Source organism: Miniopterus natalensis, chromosome 17, assembly GCF_054644295.1.
Source record: "Miniopterus natalensis isolate mMinNat1 chromosome 17, mMinNat1.hap1, whole genome shotgun sequence".
Taxonomy (NCBI): domain Eukaryota; kingdom Metazoa; phylum Chordata; class Mammalia; order Chiroptera; family Miniopteridae; genus Miniopterus; species Miniopterus natalensis.
The window spans coordinates 22,953,976-22,976,287 of NC_142097.1; the positions used below are offsets into that span (position 1 = coordinate 22,953,976).

Here is a 22,312-nt window from a genome sequence, read left to right on the forward strand (position 1 = left end):
CAGGCGCTGTCAAGGAAAGCCACCTCCCCCGCCGAATCGCGCATCTGCGCAGTTGGTGTTATTGTGATTGTCGGGCCGTGGCCCCGGATGTGGTGGCTGCCAGGGGCTGATGGCGGAGGCTGAGGGGGTTGCCGCGGTCCCAGGCCCATCTTCGAGGCCGACTTTCAGGGGCCGCGGCGCTATGTCAGGCTCCTTGGAGCGGGACCAGCAGGTTGAGGCGGCGCAGCGGGCCCTGGTGGAGGTGCTAGGGCCTTACGAGCCTCTGCTGAGCCGGGTGCAGGCAGCACTTGTGTGGGAGCGGCCAACCAGGAGCGCCCTGTGGTGCCTGGGGCTGAACGCGGCTTTCTGGTGAGAAACTAGACCCTCGGAAACCCTCCGGGGCGCGAACTCGTCAGGTTTCTCTAGGGCTCCACCTGTCGCCTCCCCTGTTTTCTTCGCTGCACTAACTCCTTCCCATACCTGCCTAATGTTGCCTCACTTCCTTCCACTCTATCCCGCGGGTAGCCTTCGGCACCGCAGTTCTCCGCAGGCCTCCCAGGTGTCTACCTTGTATTATCTACCCCCGCACCCTCGCCCCGCACATCTGGCAGGAGCTTCTGGTAATATCTTGAGCCGCCCGCGGTGAGCTAGGGCCCCTCCTTTTAGGCAGGGAAAGCTGTGGCCCTTTTAAGGCCATCACCTCCTTTTCTCTTGTCTACTCAAATGTGGTTTGAAGGCTGTTTCCAGAGATGTTAGTAGTTGTTATTGTTATTGGGGTACATGCGTGAGGCGTGAGGTCTTGAAAAGGTATCCATAGGTGTGATAAGAAAACAAGCCTGAGCGATGGGAATTAGAATTAGCATGTTTAGATGTACTCTCGCCCACTCAAGGAAGTTTGTGGAGCCTGAGCGTCAGTGAGACCCTCCAAAACTGCTACTTGGAAATTATAAGCTTTTAAAGAACAGTTATGAAATAGTGATTGTGAGATTTCACCCTTTTGAAAGCCACTTAGGATTGCAGCTCCTTCCTGTTCCAAGGAAATAGGCTTCTTTAGCCATGGTATAGAGGCAAGGAAATTGAGGATGTCTGATAGTGTGTGTGAGTTTTCTTGAGCTGGAAAAGGGCTGTAAATATACTTTAAGAATCTGTATGTATCTTGCTCTGTGAAAATGAAACTACTGCTTCTCTTAGTTGTCATCACCTAAAGTGGACTTAGGTCTTCATAAGATCTACCTGAGCAGATCTAGGGAAGTATTATCGTTCAAATTCCCAGGGAACTGGGGTGGGGGGTGAGGGGGTGGGGCTTCTACAGCTGAATGAAATAAGGCTATTCTGGATGAACCTGAAACAGGACAAGTTACGTGTTTCCAGAAATTTTTGGTTTTGCTCAAAATAGCTTTCCTCTTAAAATTCTTGATTATAAAACCAAAACACTTATTATTCTTTCTCTGAAAGAAGATTTTTAGTCAGTTGTAGCACAGGGTTTTTGAGTTCATTGACAGGAAGACACAACGTTTAACTATAAAGTTAATCCTCTCAGAGTTTGAAGGAGACTCAGGTTAAAGTTGTCACAGTAACCTTTGCCATTTGTTGCTTCCAGAGTCTAGCAAACTTGATAATAAACAACAATCTTTTTTTTTTTTTTTTTTTTTTACAGCAGTCCTCATTTTTTTTGGAGGGGGGCGGGCAGGTAGTGCTTCTTCTTTGAACCCCAGGTACCTACTTCTCTCCTGTTGTTCTTGTCAGAAACCCGTAACCTCTCAGAAGTGTTTACCAAAATGACCTTTTTTCCTTCTGCGTCCCTATCCCAACCCCAAAACCCAAACCCCAGACCCCAGACCCCAGACCCCAGACCCCAGACCATCCAGTCAAAACTTCATTTCCTACATTGGGATTGTACTCATAAAAAAGAAATTGGTCCTCAATAAACCAGTTTTGTATCAAAGTGTGACTGGCTAATATATAAAAACTTTATCAGGATTTAAATGAATCCTGATAAACCAAGGGTTTATTAATGCACATGGACCAGTAGCATGTAAGTTGTTATTTTTGAGGAGGGGACTTTCTACATGCCTCTTGCCTGAGAGATTTTTGAAGTAGAATGCAGGTAGAGGTCTAGTATAAGGAGCTGCTCTGACAGAGACACCTCTAAGTGTTACAGTGTTAGCCTTAATTTGTTCATCCCCAACAGTGTTACTAAATTTTATTAATATGCTATGTTTAGAATCTCACTCAGATCCCCACTTTTCTACTCTTGGTCCCTTAAAGCATTGTTGTGATTGGTCTTTATCTCTGGCATTTCCCGGTAGCTTGCCTGTTCTGTATCCAGAACAGTTCCTCTTGTTACGTTCCCCATCACACTCTTAAGTAGGTGGGAGAGAGATATAGCAAAATGAGGGTGTGACTCTTGACACTGAAAGCAAATGGGTATGCCATTTATGGAAAGGACTCATACTTGTGAAGGGCACAGAATGACTAATAGTGTTAAGGCCCAAGAAGCTAAGGTAGTTTGGCATTGGAGTTCACAGGATTGTTTGTTTTAGTAAATAAATACTCTTCCAGGAAGGTAGTTTGAGATTTAAAATGAAAGTTAGACTTCACCTTCCAGTAGCATCACATTGAATATAGATGTTGACATTTCACTTTGGAATGTCGAAGAGTGACTTTAATTCTTGGACATTTTAAGTGTTTAGGAAACAAAGGCTCAAGTCAGAGAGAAATCACATCTGAAATATTTTTCATTATTTGTTTTGAATTATGATATATCACTACCTGGGATGTTTTATTCATTTTGCAGTATTAGAAGATTGGGTAGGAGTACAGAAAAACCAGAATTCAGGAAGGTGACTTAACTTTCAAAGTTCTCAGTGAAGTATTCTCAGTGAAGGTTTTTATGTACCTATGAGTATGCTCTCTTACATCGTAATAAAAACAACATAAAAGGTAGAGATAGATGTAGATGCTTTGCCACCACAGTATTTCAAGGCTTTCAGTTGTAAAAATTTTTCAGGCTTCAGAGAAATTATGGTGATCACATCAGAGATCTTTCAGCCCATTTTTCTTCTGGTCACTGATATGTTATTATCACTAGGATCAGGCCTTCCTTTCCAATTGCTTGTGTGTGTTTTTTTTCTTCTTTTTCCACCAAGTTGCTTGTATTTTCATTCTCCTCAAAGTCACCTATAAATGAATGATTTGGGAGAAGTGGATGAGTCAGCAAGAGTGTATCCTGACAGGATCAGGAAAGAACATGCTTGAGTAACTTTTTGGTTTGATTCAGGCCTGGTAGATATGGGCAGGACAAAGGAACCTGGGAAGTGTGTGAGCACGTGGTGACCGCTGGGGCCTAGGTGACCGCTGAGCTGCCTTCCAGTTCTCAGCATTCTGTGATTCTAGGTGGTCTTTAAACGACAGGTACTGATTTAGAGCAATCACAAGCTCATTCCCTGTTAGGATCTGCTTTTATAGTCACTAGTCTGAGTTAACCATGCACCATATTCTAGAGAATGTTATGGAATCTATTGTTTTTACAATTGAAAAAACCCCCACACGATGCCCCCCATCTCTCCAAATTAAAAAATGGCCCCAAAAGTGATTAAAGATATATAGCAATTCTGATTTTTAAAAGGTTAGAATTTGCCTGGCCAGGCGTGGCTCAGCGTTTGAGCGTCGACCTAGGATCCTGGCGATTGGGTTTCAATTCCCAGTCAGGGCCCATGGGTTGCGGGCTGCAGCTGATCAATGACTTGCTCATCATTGATGTTTCTCTCTCTCTCCCTCTCCTTTCCTCTCTCTGAAATCAATAAAGATACATTTAAAAAAAAAAAAACACAAAACAAAAACCCAAATACCAGTGGCTAAAAAAAAATAAAAAATAAAAATAAAAAAAATAAAAGCATAGAATTTGAGTAAAAACAATAGTGAGAAACGGGAAGTGCGAGGGAGGGCCCATTTAAGTAGAAACATTTGTGCCGTGAAAAAAGTTTACACCTCAAATTTCAGATGAAATCTGTTTAACAAATGTTTCTGATGATAGTCTTTGGAGGGTTCTTGTTGCTTTTTGTAGCCAAGAAGACTCCCAAGGATGCCTTGGCTTTTTTTGTTTGTTTGTTTTGCCTCTCTTTTGCCATCAGCTTTTATCTGTTTTAATTATAAGGATGGGTGCTTTCTGTCCATTAACATAAGGTAGTCAAAGCAGCTAGTTGGTTTCATTTCTGGTTTTGTGCAAGCAGTAACTATCACTACATGACAGGCTGAGTTAATTTTTTTCATTCTAATTTACAGTGGCTCATTAACTAGACAGCCACAAGTGCTGTACGATAATGGGCGTTTTGTCCCTATAGGATGGCATGGTTCTGAAGTGCCACTGAGACAAGCTTACTCTGTAATAATGAAGGAACCCAGCAATAGTGTCTTCTTTGATTGAAAATAGACGTGATCTTTATTTTGTTTGATTATAGCATAAGCTTTTGATTATAGTAAACTCCAATTTACCTGTACTAAAATGAGGATCCTATAGTTAACCTCAAAAAAATTGTTTAGTTTTGGAATTTCTCATGACTTTTCTGGATACTAAACTTTTCCCAAGGAATAGTTTATTTAGACTGATAATTAATTGGATTTTAGCTACTAATAAAGGGGAGGGACAGTTTACAAAGCACAAATAATAAGTCAATGGATATATAAATTTTTACTCTCATTGATAAAAATTCTATGTAAATAAATGACAATGAATTACTTTATTGCTTATTAGGTTTTTAAAAAATTATTTATTTTAGATAGAGGAAGGGAGGAGGAGAGAAAGAAAGAGAAACATCGATTTGTTGTTCCACTTATTTATGCATTCATTGATTGATTCTTGTATGTGCCCTAACTGGAGATTGAACCCCCAACCTTGGCGTATCAGAACGATTCTCTAACCGACTAAGATACTGGGCCAGGGCCTGAAACGTTTTTTATGGAAACTTTAAAGCATGTATAAGTAAACAGAATAATATGTACCACCATATACCCAGCTTTAAATATTTTCACCTCATGGCCAATTTTCAGCCTTGTATACCCCAATTGTTTCCCATCTTCTCCTTGAATTTGAGGCAGATTCTAGATGTCATATCATTTAATCTGTGTTTCAGTATGTGTCTCTGAAAAATAGACTTTAAAAAAATACTACTACCACTATCACATGTAAAAAATTAATGATTTCAGTGAGTGTTCAAATTTCCAGTTTTCTTACAAATGTCATTTTGTTTTTTTTAAAGCTGTTTGTTTGGGTTGTGATCCAAATGAAGTCCACATATATTTACTTTGTTGGTTTCCTTTCAGCCTTCTTCCTCTTTGCAGTGTATTTGTTAAAGAAACCAGTTTGTCTTGTAGTGTCCTATGGACTGGATTTTGCTGATTGCATCCTCATCTGTGGCTTAACATGTTCATGTTTCCCTGTGCTCTGTATTTCCTGTAAATTGGTAGTTGCATCTAGAGGCTTGATCAGATTTGGGTTCAAAAAACTTTTTTTTGTAAGACTATTTCATAGATGGTGTATTAATTTCATTTTTATTTTCTTGATTACTTATATTTTCTAAACTTTCTCCAATCAACATGCTTGGCTTTAGAAATAAGAAAAATAAATATCTTAAGAACAAATTGCCCTGACCAGGTAGCTCAGTTGATTAGAGCGTTGTCCTCATGCACCAAGGTTGCGGGTTTGACTGCAGTCAGGGCACATGCAGGGATCAATGCTTAAATGAGTGGAACAACAAGTCAGTTTCTCTCTCTCTCTCACCCCCCCCATCTCTCAAATCAATTTAAAAAAACACACAAGGAAAAATTGATTGTGAGCTCACAATGGCTAGGAGTAATGGCCTATGAGCAGTCTCCAGGTTGAATAATTCACATATGACTATCCAGAGTTGACTACATTTGTAGTTGTTTTTGCTAAGTTTGGAAGTTCTCATGCTGATTATAGTTGCTGAAAAATGTTTTTCATGTTGTCTTACCAAATTTGTACACTGTTAAAGCTGCATTTAAATTTTTTGGCCTGTGTGAATAGACATTGCAAGATTAAGCTAATCCAGAGGGATCGTCCCTTATTTTTCTTCCATCCTTTACCTATAACCAGGCTCAAAAGTACTTTATGTTCAGTACTTTTACATGTCAAGGCCTCAGTTATGTCTTGTCCTTGCACATAGTTGCAGTGGTTTTTACAGGTAGGCTTTCAGGTTACCTTCATAAAATGGCATTATGTGACCCTCATTATATCCAAAACACATCTTCTGAGATTGATATTCCCTTTTTGGTTAGGAATTTAGTGTCGAGGGCTGGTAGGAAAGGACCACACACTTATCTATATTCTTTTATATTTCATAGACACCTGAGGGAGTATTGGTACTGTCTGGTTACCTTGGAGGGATCAACTCTAGTGATTTGAGGTGATCTTTCTATTAATTAAGTTTTTATCTATATGGAGGAAAGTGTTTTCCCAAGAAATGTCGTTTTATACCACAAAAAAACTCTTCTTCCTCAGAAGTTCCTACTTTGGCTTGTTCAAGAAAAAAATACATCTAGTCCTAAAATTTGGCTTATGGACCAGAATTAATCTTGTTCAAGATGTTAGCCTTCATGACCCAGAAAATACACCCTTTGTAAAACTCTTTACTAATTCACCTTCAAAATCCAATACCCTTTGTCATAAAAGGCCCTTCATGATCTGACTCCTCCTCCTCTCCTTGTACTCACTCTTTCCCTCTGTTTTTATGTTTCAGTTCTGTCAAACTACTTGTCTTAAATATGTCATGCCAGCTGGCTGTTCTCCCTATCTGAATGTCATCTTCTTCCCTACATCCTTTGGCCGTGTTTTCTTACCATTTGTCTTTCAGATCCCTGCTTAGATGCCCTCTTCTTTGTTATCATCATGTCATGTTATATTGAGACACACACAGACACATAAATACACTTGAGAGTAAGGTCCATGCCTTACTCGTTTCTATAACTGGACTACTTACTAGACCTTGGCATGTAATAGGCACTCAGCTGTTTGTGGGCTTAAGTTGAAGCGTAGGTGAGGGGCTGCCATCATCTTTGGAAAACTGACCTTTCTTAGGAGAGCTTAGCATCCTTCCCTACTCCAGTTTATATTTGTGTTAGTAATTATGGTCTGGGAAATGGAGATTGCAGACAGTCTGGATGGCCTCCGCAGGGAGCCCTTTCAGGTACTCTGGAGAAAACAGCAGTCTCGCCACCCCAGCTACTGGGACATACTGGGACATGGAAACAGCAGCACTGGGGGCTCTGGAGCCAGTATCCTTGGCCTTGTTAAATTTGCTTGTTTGTTAGGATGATGAACTGGCTTTAGAGAGAAGATTAATGGCTTGGAGAGGCTCTAGAGGCTTATTTCTCTTAAGCTGCTCACATTTTTAATTTTCATATATAATTACAGTATTCTTTCAGTGGTGGGGTGGAAAAATTGGAAAAGGGTTGTCACTTGTGACTGGATTTCTAAGTTCTTGTTTCATTTCATCCCTTATTCTTTATAGAGTTTTAAAAGTTATATAACATGGATTCATCTTTATTGAAAAAGTACAAAAATGTCTAGAGACAAAACTTAAAGTTCCTCTGCCAATCCCTATGTTTGTATGTGTATTCATATATATACACAGATAGAGCTTTTTAAAAAATATGATAAGGATTGTACTCTTGGTATTGTTCTGTGATGATGTCAAGCAAGTCATTAGGTCATATTGAGTTGAGAAGCTGTCATTTATAACCAACCCTTGGTAATACCCGTGTTTGATCAGTTGCTGTGATAATAGCTAATAACACTTTAGTAGTTCTGTTCAATGTTACAATGTATTAGGTGACCTGTATTTTCTTCTTGTCTTTTTTTTTTTTTTAAATATATCTTTATTGATTCAGAGAGAGGGAGAGAGAGATGGAAACATCAATGATGAGAGAGTCATTGATCGACTGCCTCCTGCATGCTCCCGACTAGGGATCGAGCCCACAACCCAGGCATGTGCTCTGACTGGGAATCGAACCACAATCTCCTGGATCCTTGGTTGATGCTCAACTGCTGAGCCACGCCTGGCCAGGCTCTTCTTGTCTTTTTAGCAGGATCAAGTATGATATTTTTCTAGATAATTAAGTATGCTGGTTGTAATACCTACAAACAATCCTGCAAGATTGATTATTGTTAAGTTACATATTGATGAGGAAACTGAGGCTTAAAGAAGTTAAGCTAATTTAATCAAGATTACATGACTAAGAGTGGCTGACTGTTCAGAGAATCAAACTCAAGCCAATCTAACTTTAAAAGCCATGCCTGTCTGCCCTGCTGAACCATAGTCTGGTGATGCATTCAGCTTCCTGCTTGATCTTAGAACAGTGTTCCTCAGACCATCTTCTGTGGTGAGGACTAGTGTTGTTTTTTTCATCAATCTGTTGCAAATCAATACCTTTGTAAAATACAAAATAAATGACTTACTAGACAAATTAAGTTTAAAAAGGCATTAACAATACAAGCCCAAATGTATTCTTAGATTCAAAATTACTTGGTCAAATTGCTATACAAATTTCTAAATGCTTTCAATTTCTGTACTTACTTTCCCACAGACTGGTGAAATCAGCCCTGGACTACAGATACTCTTCAAGGCACTGCCTTAGAGGATTTAGGGTTTTTTATAAGTATTTTACTGTGAGGATTTTTAAATGTATGCAGAGGTATAATAGTGCAAATGAAGAATCTCATGTACTATCACCCAGCTTTAGCAATTACCAACTCATGGTCAGTCTTATTTCAGCTTCTTTCACACTCTTTTCCTTGCCAAACTGTATTATTATTATTATTTTATTATTTTTTATTATTTTTAATCCTCACCCAAGGATATTTTTTCCCATTGCTTTTCAGAGAGAGTGGAAGGGAGAGAGAAACATCGATATGAGAGAGACATCAGTTGGTTGCCTCCTCCACACACCCCCACTGGAGCCAGGGATTGAGCCTGCAATCAAGGTATCTTGACTGAATCGAACCCAAGACCCTTCAGTACACAGGCTGACACTAACCACTGAGCCAAACCAGCTGGGGCCAAACTGTATTATTTTGACACAAAACCCAGATATATCATTTCATTCATAAATACTTTACTAAATATCTCTAAAATATAGGGACTCTAAAAATATAACTCCCATAACATTACACCTAAAAATATTAACAGTGATTCCTTAATATATTCAGATGTGCAGTCAGTGTTCAGATTTCTCAGATTGTAAATATCTATTTATGATTGATTCCTTCAAACAAGAACTAGATTTTCCTTCATTTTGTTAATGTGATACGTTACATTTATTGATTTTTGTATGTTGAACTACCTTTGCATTTCTGGAATAAATACTGGGAATTGATCATGGTGTATAATTGTTCTAATATGCTGCTGAATTCAGTTTTTTGTTTTTTATTGAGTATTTTGCATCTGTATTCATAAAGGATATTGATCTGTAGTTTCCTTGTAATGCCTTTATCTGGCTTTGATATTAAAGTCATGCTGGCCTCATAAAATGAATCAAGAAGTGTTCCTTCTTCTTCAGTTTTCAGGAAGAGTTTAAGATGGATTGGTGTTAATTCTGAAGAACTGGCTTTTAGATGTAGCTTCAGTGCTTTCTGTGCGACCTTGACAAGTCATTTTACTGTTTTGGATCTCAGTTGGCAAAGGATATCTAATTGAATTAAATGCTCTTTAATGCATCTCTAACAGTTTATTGTCCTACACTAGGGTCTAATTTGGTATAAAGATGTTTGCTTTCATCATAACAGTGTGTTATCAAGGATGAATTTCTCCCTGAAATTAATAGAATCACAGACCTAAAAGTTGAAAGGGATTTTAAGACGGTATTTGGTGTAGTCCTCTGCCTTTATAGAAGCAAATGATTATCTCTGCCCTATAGGTAAAATAGTTGAAGTTCAGAAAGTTTAAGTGATTTTTCGCAGGGTATATAGCTAGGACTTGTTTATTACAGAGCTTGTAGTGCACAAGTGGTCTTTTCTGAAATTAGCTTAATTGGATAATGATCTTTTTTCTGTTCTTCCTTCTCTCTAGGTTCTTTGCACTGACATCCCTTCGTTTTGTATTTTTACTTGCATTCAGCTCCATGATCCTCGTGTGTATAGATCAGTGGAAAAACAAAATCTGGCCTGAAATAAAAGGTGAGTTTGGTAGTATTTAAAACACTGAACTTCTTTTTAAATAATTTTTACCTTTAGTTTTGGAGTTTTATGAGGTAGTATGTGGAACTGGGAATGTCTTTTGATATTCGAATTATTTGCTTTAGGAGACGCTTGAAGGGCTAGTGCTTCATCTGCATGTAGTTCCTTAGAATTGAATTCTGCCCTTCCCATTGTTAAGCTCAGGAAGTCTGTATTCGCTGACTGAGATATTCTTGCCCTCATAATTGACCTGAGGAATAAGTAGTTCTTAGGTAGTCCTCAAGTTTTTAAAAAATAATTCACTCCGTTGGATACTATGTCTTTACTAAGGCAGTATCAATTTGCCTCTCAGGAATTTCTTTTAAATTGTCTATTTGCAAAGCACTAAACTAGGCATTATAACTTATATAATGTATGCTAAGATGTTTCCTTTCTCAAAGATTATACATAGTTAACATAAGAAAAGTTAAATGACAGTTATAGAACAGTACCAGAGATGTCATGGTATAATTTGTGATCTGTATGTTTGTCATGTATTTTTGTCCTAGCTCAAGCTTTGAATGAAGCAAAAGATTTGGACAGGTAGAGAGAAAAGCGTGTTTCCAGAAGGGCCAGTAGCTTGATTAGTCTGCAAAGCATCTCCTGAGAGCCGGGAATCCATCAGTTTCACAGGAGTGACAAGGTCATTAAAAGGAGTGCTAGGAAATAAAACTGAAAGTATGCTGGGATTAGATTTTATAAGGCTTTCAAGTTAGCCTTAGAAGTTTGGACTTTATCCTATATATAGTGGTTGGTCATTGCAGATTTTTTAAATTAGAGCTGTCTGCTGAGATGATTTTAGAGATGTGTTTTATCTTTAAATCACATGGAAGGAGAAAAGGGGGAAGGAAGGAGACCTGATAGGAGACTGTGGCAGTACTTGTGAGAAGCAATCAGAGAGGTGTCTATGGAAACAAATGGTAGATAGCTTGTAGAGCTTTTAAGGAGGATGACACATCAAGACTGATAAATGGGAAGTTAGAAGAGTAAGGGATAAAAGCTGACTTTGGGATTTCAAAGCTAGGAGAGTAGGAGAATTGCATTACAGTTAGCAGATACAGGCAATGTCAGACAGGGGAGTTGGTTTGGGTGGGAAGTGAGTGAGGAAAATTGATGTGGGTTTTGGACATGTTAATTTTGAAGTGTTAGCAGGATAATCAAACCAGAATGTACAGCTTTTTAAAAAAATAGATATATATGTTTTTATTGATTTTAGAGATAGGGAGAGAGAGAAAGAAACATCGATGAGAGAAGCATTGATCGACTGCCTCCTGTGTGCCCCCCACCAGGGATCGAGCCCAAAACCTGGGCATGTGCCCTGACCAGGAATCAAACTGGAGACTTCTTGGTGTACAGGCCGATGCTCAACCACTGAGCAACACCAGCTGGGCCAAATGTACAGCTTTTAAATACATTCCCTTCCTATTTCACAGAGACTTCAAGGAGTTATGTCAAAAGACTTTATATCATTCATTGTAGTTAATAGGTCTTTTTTTAAAAAGAATAAGCAGATTTCTAGGGTTGGAATAGTTATAACATGCCTCGGTAACCTGGTGCACATTGATATATTTCAACAAACCAGATACACATGAGGGGTGGGATGGACTGATTTTTGTGTATACCTTGGCTCTCAGCTTCAGTAATTAGAAGGGGCTCTGATGCTCCATTTGGATCCTCCCCTCGCCCCCACCACTCTGCTGGAGAAAGGAGCAAGCATCAGGCATCATTCCCTTGTCAGCAGCTCCCTAACTCTGGCAGTATAACATAGTCTCTTCTATTTATTTCCCCCCCCCAAACCTATTAAAACTTCAACAGTTAGACCAACAGCTTAACATTTTCACGTTTAGTTTTCCCTACCAACTAATGCTGGTGTTTGTTTTAATATTGTAGTGTCAAGACCCGACGCGTTAGACAATGAGAGGTATGGAATACTAATTGAATCCCTTTTTATTGTTCTGATTGATGCTCTTGTTGTAATATTCTGGTTATATGTTGTTAACCCCATGTTCTGGACAAAGTGTAAGCTGAGAACCTAGTCTGTTCCAAGTAATCTTTTTAACAAATCCTAAAGTTCAGGCAGCCATATGGTAAGATGGCTAGTGTCCTCCGATATTCACAAGAGAAGCTTCTGAAAAAAGGCATTACAGTGCTCCATAACCTGACATGCCAGGGAATTAGCTGCATTATCCAGCCCTACTGAGAAAACCTAGAGGCAACTTACTTCATTTGTCTCCTGGCTTTTACACCAGGTCCTTTAGTGTTTTCTGTGACCTCTGGCTGTTTAAAGTTCCCTGGTCAGAAAACACATTGGTTCCTGGCATCATCCAGCCAAAAATTCGTCTTGTGTCTTACAGCTCCTGCTTTCATTTTTCAGTCCATTCATTCCATATGTGTGATCCAAGTAATTTTCTCTGCTATGGTTTATTTTTGGTTTTGCTTTATTTTCTCACTGAGGGGTATATCCACCATTGCCTCCCCCTCAGCAACAGTGGTGTCAGACTGCTTTACTTTTATCCCTGGATTGCAATCACAGTGAATTGCAATGGTTGAGTGTATAGATGATGTTTCTAAGCACAAAGGGCCTTGGAGCTGGTGACAGGTTTACACATGAGGATTGGGCTGCCTGTTTGTAGAGTGGAGTTGTCAGAACAGGTTTGCCCTTATAGTTCCTAAATTCAAGTTTCAACCTGGTGAGCCAAGAAAAAAGTCATGCTTCACCTCCAAAGCACCTAGGACAGCCACTCCCCGGCTCCTGTTTAAACTTGGAAGCATTGGCTGCCTACACAGCAAGATAGGGGGAACCCTCAGCACCCTCCTTTCACAGCTCCCCCTTCTCTCTCCATAGCTGGGGCTTTGTGCACCCTCGGTTACTCAGCGTGCCCGAGCTCTGTCACCATGTAGCTGAAGTCTGGGTTAGTGGGACCATTTTCATAAGGAATCTTTTGCTTTTCAAAAAGCAGAACCCAGGCAAGGTAAGACTCTTCCCTTTTTCATGTTCATTTTTGGCTTCTCGGTTCAGTTCATGCTAAACTGAAAAAAAAATCCTTTGCTATATATCCTCACTCAATAAAGGAAAGACCATGATTTTTATAGCGACCAAGGGAAGTTACAGGAAAGGGTTCCTGACCAGCCACTAAAACTAAAGCAAGAGCTTATTGACTCCTCCTTTGGGCTCTTCCCACTTAGATCAGGCCATCTTTCTCTTCCAAGATGAGAAAGAAAGCTTGCTTGTGTGCATTCTGTGTCATATTAAATGTGGTAGGTTGTTGGGTTTTTTGATTTTTTTAAAAATTTGACTTAAAAAACCCACCATCAACACTTGCTTTCAGAGAGAATATTTGGCTTAATCCTATTCAAACCAGTTTCCCAGCATGAAAGGTGCATCCCTATGGGGTAGCCACATCAAAGGAGTTTGAATAGAAGTGGACATCCTCTTTCCTCCCAAAGAGAGTCACTATTGGATGCAAAGTGGCTGTCATTCTGATGTGTCTGTGTGTTACTCATAAGTCACAAAGAATTATCGCAGTCATATCTCTATCTTACCTCCCATTCTCACCCCAGTCCCCTGCCATGTAGCAGAAACTTAATACTGTTTCCTGACTCCCCTAGTTCTGCTTGCTGAGCTGTGGGATACTTACCTTTTTGGCTGTCTTGGGCCGCTACATCCCTGGGCTCCTGCTGTCCTATTTAATGCGTAAGTATGGCATATACCTCCCTGTGTGAGCTTACTCTACTCATAGTGTTTCCAACTACAGCTAACTCTGGGTCTGGGGAGAGGACTTTTATATTTTGGTTCTCTAGGAAATTATCTTTTTATATATCTATTTTTATTTCAGGGAGAGGAAGGGATAGGGAGAGAAAGAGAGAAACATCAATGATGTGGCTCTGGCTCCTGGGAGCAGCTGGTGGATTTGCCTTACTCATCTCTTTCCCTTCCCTTGCCCTTCCCCTCCCCCACATGAGGATTGGGCTGCCTGCTTATAGAGTGGACTTGTCAGAACAGGTTTGCCCATGTAGTCCCTAAATTCAAGGTGGGGAGGGGGAAGAAACATCAATGATGAGAGAGAATCATTGATCTGCCTCCTGCATGCCCCCTACTGGGGATCGGGGAGAAACCTGGACATGTGCCCAGAGGGGGAATCAAACCTTAATCTCCTGGTTCATGGGTCAACTCTCAACCACTGAGCCACACTTGCCAGGCTACCTTTTTAATTTTTTTTTATGACCTGTTTAGTGTCCTGAAAATATCTTCTCATGTGTATCACAGGCTCCCCACATATAAAGTCCTTATCTTACCAAATTAGCTTTAGAAATTGACAAGGTCCACTAACATATATTGTATTACCAACTATAAAGGACTGTCCCTATTTTTTTTTTCATATATATATTTTGTTTGTTTTTTTGTTTTAGGATACATCTATAATTTTATTACAAAACTATCCTTTTGGCATTAGTTGGTTATAGTGATATCAAGATACTGTGAGTGTGGCATAGCAGCTCTGAGTAACAATTGTGTTCCTTGCTTCCTAAACAGAAATTTAATGTACCTCGTGTCCGTTACATATAAGCTACCTGCAATTATTAATGCTGCAAATCCTGATGCATATACCATTTAGGGAGGAGTTGATGCTAAAGGATTTAAGTAAGTGTTGATAAGACTACAAAAGTTCCTTTATGGGACTTTATTTCTTCTCCCTCCCCCGAAATTACTTTGCTATAAAAGAATCAAATTTCTTAGAGCTGATCTGCATGGCAGCAGCACCCAAGGAACATCATACTTAGTTCTTGTTAGAAAGCAATACCTGTGCAGTGCATGTTTTACACCACAGGCAAAGGGAATGACTGTTCTAGTTTTAAACTCCTGCATTAGAGTCTCTTAAAAAAATAAAAAGCATTCTATCAAGCTCTTCTAGATGGTGTTATTGCTGTACATTTGTTGGTAGGTCACTTTCTGTGCTGTGTTTGCTTTGAAGGGATCTTCCAATATATCTCCAATACTCGTTTCTTAAAGTGTCCTTTTCTTTAGCTAGGATTTCACATAACTCTAGTGCTTTGTTATGAGTGTCCTCCTTGTTACATTGGTTGTCTAGCATATCTTCATAGATGTCCACAAGAAAAGCAATTAGGTAGGGGGAACTGTGACTTGGTTGCAGATCAAGTAATTGATTTAATAGATTGGGATATTTGGAAAGTCCACGATCCTGCAAAATCCCTATCAAATAGTTCCATGCACTTTCATTATGTAGTACTAGTTTGATCGTTTCCGGAGTGTACTGGACTTCTCTTTCCAATATAGCAAGATCATTGTAGCCAGTGGTGTTAGAAATTACAAAGTATCTTTGGTTCCAGACAGAATTATTTCTCACGTCCTCTTTAAGAAGTTGGTCCACATACTGCAGCTCATTATCCCAAAGTTTAAATTCCTAGATAACCCACTGTCAGTGTTGCCAGGCATGATAATTCTTAGCATCCTGATTAAGAATATCAGCAATAAACTCAAACTCCTGAGATGGATCTTTTATCCATTCCACTAATACTCGCCTATGATGCCAAACTTGACAGGTTTTGGGCTGTTTTCAGTTATTACAGTGATGTAGTTCATTTCCTCATGTAGATCCTTTTGAAGTGACTTTAAGAGAACTCTTCAGAAATGCCACACTGTGTAATTGGCTGCATTTAACTCAGTAGCATCTCTGGTTAGTTTAAAAGCTCCGTCACTTCTTTCATCATGCTGCAGAATGGCCCAGAAATAATCATAAACATGTCTAAATTTTTCACTGTAACTGATCTGGACCACTGGATTGGAGCCATCATTCTGGGGCACTGGATCTATATCGGCCCATTCTGCTCTGTCTCTGTACAGAACTTAGGTGGGTGAGTCCAGGCTCAGGAACCTGTCGTCCATAGGGGATGCCACTGCTTCTCTGGACTCAGTCACCATCACTTCTTCTTGCTGCTGCTGGGGCGGTGGCAGCTCAGGCTGACTGGGCTTACTGCCCTGCGTGGCCTCCCCGACTCCCTCAGTAGCTGCCACCTCGCCGGGTCTGCAGTGGAGTTGTTCATATGTATATATTTTAATCCTCACCCAAGGATATTTTTTCCATTGCTTTTCAGAGAGAGTGGAAGGGAGAGAGAGAGAAACATCGATGTGAGAGAGACACATCGATTGGTTGCCTTGAACCTGCAACCAAGGTACGTGCCCTTGGCCGGAATCCAACCTGGGACTCTTCAGTCCATGGGCCGATGCTCAAACTGGCTAGGGCTGTCTGTCCCTATTTAAGGAGAGAATTTTTAGAGTCATTGTATTGTGTAACAGAAGAACATAACTGTTAGGGGATCCTCTACTAGGTTCTGTTTACCCTAGATCACTCTCCCCCCCACCCCCCCCATAGCACAGTTTTATCAATTTAGTTGCTTCCTACTGGCATGAAGTCTGTTTGAGGCTGGAGGAACTGAGTAGTTATGGTTGTGGCCATTTTATATCAGAAGCTCACATGATTTGTAGTTTCTGAGGCATTGTTACCCTTTGGCCTTGTTTATGGCTCAGTGACACTCATACGCAAGTGTCTACACTACCTAGTTCTGCCCTCAGTATATCAGCTCTGTAGGTGGCTGCAGAAGTATCTGCCCGCCAACAAAACCCCCCTCATGTAGTAGGGGAGACTAGTGAAGATGACCAGCAGAAGCGAGCATAACTGTTCCACACTAAGTGTCTAAGCCCCTCAGGACACAATAGCAGAGGAACAGGTAGGACTGTTTTGTGCAGCCCCTTATCCATTTTGTCACTATTTCCCACTCCTCTCAGTTGTCACTGTCATGATGTGGCCCCTTGCTGTGTACCACCGACTGTGGGATCGAGCCTATATACGGCTGAAGCCAGCTCTGCAGCGGCTGGACTTCAGTGTCCGTGGCTACATGATGTCCAAGCAGAGAGAGAGACAACGTAAGTGTAAGGGGGAGGCTTACTTCCACTTGGACAGTTTGGGGAAGAGAAGGAAAGCCCATAGGCCTGACATAATGGGTAGGTCCTCGAAAGTGGGAAAAGTGGCATGTGGTCGGTGTGTAGGGGGTGGTAGGTAAAAGTGATATTCTATTCCAGGAAAATCTATGCAGGGTTACGAACTTTTCCCATTTGGAATTCAAAACACTCCCATTTTAAACAAATCTGAGAAAAGCCCTCCCACACTGAATAAAAGACAGTGAAAATATCCCTAGTGTGTGTTGTTTTTTTTAAATATATCTTTATTGATTTCAGAGAGAAAAAAGGAGAGGGGGAGAGAGAGAGAGAGAAACATCAATGATGAGTCGTTGATCGGCTGCCTCCTGACTGGGGATCGAGCCTGCAACCTGGGCATGTGCCCTCACCAGGAATCAAACCCCAATCGCATGGATCATAGGTTAATGCTCAACCACTGACCCATGCCCAGCAGGGGTCCCTAGTGGTTTTTATAAAACATTTTCCTTGTGCCCAACCACCGTGCTGACTGCTCTTCATACATCATTTTATTTAACCTTTACAACCACCTTGAGAAGAGGGTGGTATTATCTTCCTTTTCCAGTTGAGGAAATTGAAGTTCACAGTTGGTAAATAGTAGAGCAGGTCTTTTAAACCCCCAAGCTGGGCCTCTTTTCATTACTGAGAGCTGCCTTCCAAAGATGTTTAGAATTGCTGTCTCAGAAGCCAAAAATGTACCTCCAGCAGAGTAATGACAGTTGCGTGAGCTTTTCCTCTCCTGTGGTCTGATCAGGTTGGGTGTTTCATTAAGCCTTGGCCTTCAGAGAGCTCTGCATGTGGTCACCAAGGCCCTGCTCACCCTGGGGCAGCCAGTTGAATAGTATCAGTCCTCAAAAGCCTGGCTTAACTAAGGTGAAACATCTCTCTTTTCCCTCTATGGTAGTGTTTACTTTCCACCTTCACATCCAGTCTGTCCCTTGCGGATCCTGAGAGCTGTTGACAAGCCTGGTAGTTGATCATCTGTCTAGGGGAGGGGAGGGTGGCTAGTGGAGGAAAAGCTGTTGGAAGAGAGATCTTTCTTTTCTGTGTTACCAACTTACCTTTCCACTTAGGCTCTGCAACACCCTCAGGCATTGTTACGCAGGTTTAGGGCCATATTCAGAGCTGTTGGGTTTTGTTATGTTCTCATTTCATGCCTTCGAAGCTCAAAGAGGGTAGGGGTTTCCCTTCAAGGGAAGGTGCCAAGGCCTTCTGCTCTTTCCACATAGTACGCCGCAGAGCTCTCCACCCAGAACATGCCATGGACAACCACAGTGACAGTGAAGAGGAGCTTGCTGCCTTCTGTCCTCAGGTATCTTGGGTGTGGAAGCTGCACCACTGGCCAGTTTTCTTTACTTTTTAAAGATTTTTTTTTTTTTTACATTTAGAGAGAGAGAGAGGGAGAGGGAGAGAGAAACATTGATGTGAGAGAGCAAAACATCACTCGGATGCCTCCTGTATGCCCCCTACTAGAGATTGGGCCCACAACCCAGGCATGTGCCCTGACTAGGAATCAAACGGCAACCTTCCACCACATGGGATGATGCCCAACCAACTGAGCCACACCAGCTGGGGGCTGGCCAGTTTTCTTTAGCTCCCTTTTAGTCATCTGGCACCTGCATTTAGGCGGTAAGCTCATGGGCTTAAGCATTGCCCTCGCCCCCTTGAGAGACCAGACATGCACATAACTGGCACTCCTGTGAGGAGAGAAGCTAGTGTTATATTGGGACTTTGTACATAGATCTCAATTTGAACTTGGTGACCAGCACACCGTCTTTCATGTCTCCCTTTAACCCCTACCATCACGGCAGAACTTCAGGAACTGGTGTGATCATCTTTTAAAGAGCCCTGCTCACCTTTGGTTGGGCAGTGTGTGTATCCTCCAGGTCACCTGTGAAAAGTATTCTCTGGATCAGTTTTCCTAAGAGTAAGTGGCTGGTTGACTCCTGCAACTGCTTTCCTTCCTCTGCTGAAGATTGATAAGGGTTTTTTCCTTGGGGGAACAGCCTAAAAATGGTTAAGATTTTGAGGGAAGTCCACATCCATGCCTGGTTACAATTCTGGATTTAGGGGTAGCCTTTAGGGCCAGCTAATTAGTAAAGCGCTTTCTGGGGAACTGCATCTGTACTTTTTTTTACTTTAAAAAAAAAAAAAATTTATTGCATTGTTTTTAATGGCATCATCTCTTCAGGCTTGTCTGTGTTTTCTTTCCTAAGCTGGATGATTCTACTGTTGCCAGGGAATTGGCCATCACAGACTCTGAGCACTCGGATGCTGAAGTCTCCTGTACAGACAATGGCACATTCAATCTTTCACGGGGCCAAACACCTCTAACAGAAGGCTCTGAAGGTGAGGGTAACCTTGGACCTGAGTTGATAATGGCTCTGTTGCCTTTCAGCTTCCCCAGACAACGGGGGATACTGCCCTCTCCTCTCCTGTTTTCTGAGTAGTGGATCAGGTGGCAGAGCAGCCTTAGGGGTGTGGCAGTCAGGATGGCACAGCTGTACTCCTTAGAATCCTCAGTTTCTTAGTCGCCTGAGGTTGTAGGTTCATGGGGAGCATAGTGGAAGAAGAGAGGAGAAGTTCTCTGGCCAGTACAGGTCACAGCAGTCTTTATATAGTGGGGGGAAAGCTGACCAGGGCTGTGGGTTTTGCTTCACTCTTAGATATCCAGGGTGGTTATATGGGGCTGTCTTTGTGGGGCTGGGGCCAGGTAGTTGCCATGTCTCACACACCCTTCTATGCTCTCAGACCTAGATGGTCACAGTGATCCAGAGGAATCCTTTGCCAGAGACCTTCCAGACTTCCCTTCCATTAATGTGGATCCTGCTGGCCTGGATGACGAGGACGATACCAGCATTGGAATGCCCAGCTTGATGTATCGTTCCCCACCAGGGGCTGAGGAGCCCCCGGTCTCCCCAGCCAGCCAGGACGAGGCTGCACTGCCAGAGCTCCTGCTTGGTGCCCTGCCTGCAGGATCCAACCTCACCAGCAACCTTGCCAGCCTGGTCTCCCAGGGCATGATCCAGCTGGCCCTGTCAGGCGCCTCCCAGCCAGGCCCTTCTGGCCCACCTCCCCGGAGAGCAACCAGAGGCTTCCTCCGGGTCCCCAGCTCAGACCTGGACACTGATGCTGAGGGGGATGACTTTGAACTTCTGGACCAGTCAGAGCTGAGTCAACTGGACCCTGCCAGTTCCAGGAGCCACTGAGGCAGAGACTCCTTTTGGGGGTCACTGTGGTTTAGGTTTTTCTTCTCCTCATCCCACTAAAGGTGAAGGGGCAATGGAAGAACCCAGGTCCCATCCCCTGAATTATATTTGTATGCCTGGTGGCCTGGCTGGTGCTCAGAGGCCTGTTGAGAGAGGATACTCTCACTCCTTGTTACCAGCTGGACATCATTTCTGAGCTCAGTCACTGAAATGAGAGTGGACTTCCTTAGGGAGGCTTCTCTCCATCAGGATGGTACTTTTGGGGAACAAAGTAGTCAGGGGTATTGGTTCCCCTTTGAGGGGGGTGCTGCTGTTTGCTTCTAGGTATGGGTGCTCTGGGGCCCTCATTGATCGAAGAGCCCTTCCTTCCCTTCCTTCTCCATCACCTCCTTACAGGCCCAAGTCAGGCAGCAGCTGGAAGGGTTACACTGTCATCCTCTTTTGCTAAGCCATGATTTGATTTGTCTTTTTCTAAACAAGGTTGTCCTTTGGTTCTGCAGAGCAGGCCTGTTCCCTCGGCCCCAGTCCATCCTCATTTTTTGAGGCCTAATCCCGTGCTCCAAAACATTGCTTGTGAAATTTAAGAAATGTGAACATGATGTGGGGGTGGACCTTTTCTACATTACCTTGGGCCATGGGGTCAGCTGGCTGGAAGGGTGAGTGCCTCTATATCTCATGGTCTCACTAAATCTTCTGGAGCTGCCTAGTTGTCCTTGGTGCTGCTAACCCCTGGCTCCATTTGACCAGCCTGAGCAACTAGCAAAGCAATATCATACCATACCCATTTCTACATTCCTGTTTGTTCCCCTGCTCCTCCCCTGGAGAAGCAATATTCCATGGAGGATGCCAGAGTAGCACTTTACAAATGGCTTCGTGGCATTCATCCCAGGAGCCACCAGCTTTTCTTGCACCAGCTGTTCTTACTCTCTGTTCAGCTCCTTTAATACTTTTTATATTGAACTGCTTCCCAACTTGGTAGGGCCTTTTAAGGATGAGCCTAGTTAGCAAGAATGTTTCTGTAAGGAGCAGAGACCCCTCTAAGGGGTATCTGTTAGACTGCCCCTAGTAAAATCATGTGAGACAAAAACTAAAATGGGTGATTAGTTTTAAACCTGTGTCAGCTTACACCCTTTCTCTGCTTCCCCAATCAGAGCTCAAGCCAAACTCTCCTATCCTCATTCCCTCTACACTAACCCTTTGCTGATCCTCAGGGACCACTCCCCCAACACCCCCACACCTGGGTGAGGGATGCTAGAGCCCATTTTCATGTGCTGTAGGTGGGAGTGTGCTAACATGTTTGCTCTTGGTTGATAGAAAGTAGAGGCCAGGAAGTGGAAATTGTTAGCAGTGAGAAGGGAGAAGAGCTAGGTGTGTTTCATAGTCACCTTTGTATGGTTAGGGGTAATGGCATCTCCCCACTTCAGGGTTCTCGAACAGATTTTGGGCACCTTATCTTTTCTCAGAGTCCATGTCTTACAGGTGATCTCTGATGTGGAAAAAAATGGGAGGTGTGGGACCAGGAGTGGGATTTTGTATGTTTGCATGAGTGTGTGTAGCTCCAGGCCTTTGGAGTTAGCAAGAGGGAGGGAAGGAAGGAGAGCAAAATCTTTGGAAGGTGTTTCTTGTACCTGGGGGATCCCGCTCTGAATCTCCTTAGTCCTCCACTGTGAATTGGGGTGGGGATGGGGGTGGGAGGGGTGCTGGGGAATAAATCTTGTATGAGAACAATTTTTAAGAGACTAAAGTTGAATGATGTCCTACCCTTGATAGGTCTTCTCTTGTTCATCTGATATGTGATTAACTTGAGGAGGTGAGAGCCTCAGAAGAGAGGAAGGCCAGGTGTGAGGGACCCACTTGCCTATCCCTGCTTTTCCTTTGTGATGGTCAGAAAACCACCAT

The 22,312-nt window shown here is 42.2% G+C and overlaps 1 protein-coding gene and 1 pseudogene across 1 annotated transcript; one reads left to right on the forward strand and one right to left on the reverse strand.

The window, feature by feature from the left end:
* The first annotated feature begins 90 nt into the window (after positions 1-90).
* RETREG3 (reticulophagy regulator family member 3) lies at positions 91-22,122 on the forward strand. Its single transcript, XM_016202169.2, has 9 exons — positions 91-348; positions 10,065-10,171; positions 12,101-12,131; positions 13,056-13,182; positions 13,820-13,904; positions 17,016-17,153; positions 18,434-18,516; positions 19,421-19,553; positions 19,956-22,122. The coding sequence occupies exons 1-9, from the start codon at positions 110-112 to the stop codon at positions 20,411-20,413; spliced, it is 1,401 nt and encodes a 466-aa protein (XP_016057655.2). The 5' UTR covers positions 91-109; the 3' UTR covers positions 20,414-22,122.
* On the reverse strand, positions 15,130-16,727 carry LOC107528823 (protein farnesyltransferase/geranylgeranyltransferase type-1 subunit alpha pseudogene; annotated as a pseudogene).
* Positions 22,123-22,312: the final 190 nt, after the last annotated feature.

Bases quoted from the DNA above. Each gene is read 5' to 3' on its own strand.
- RETREG3 (XM_016202169.2), top strand. From the start codon at position 110: ATGGCGGAGGCTGAGGGGGTTGCCGCGGTCCCAGGCCCATCTTCGAGG. The intron at 13,905-17,015 runs GTAAGTATGGCA...CACTCCTCTCAG, and splicing joins CCTGCTGTCCTATTTAATGC to TTGTCACTGTCATGATGTGG. The intron at 17,154-18,433 runs GTAAGTGTAAGG...CTTTCCACATAG, and splicing joins CAAGCAGAGAGAGAGACAAC to TACGCCGCAGAGCTCTCCAC.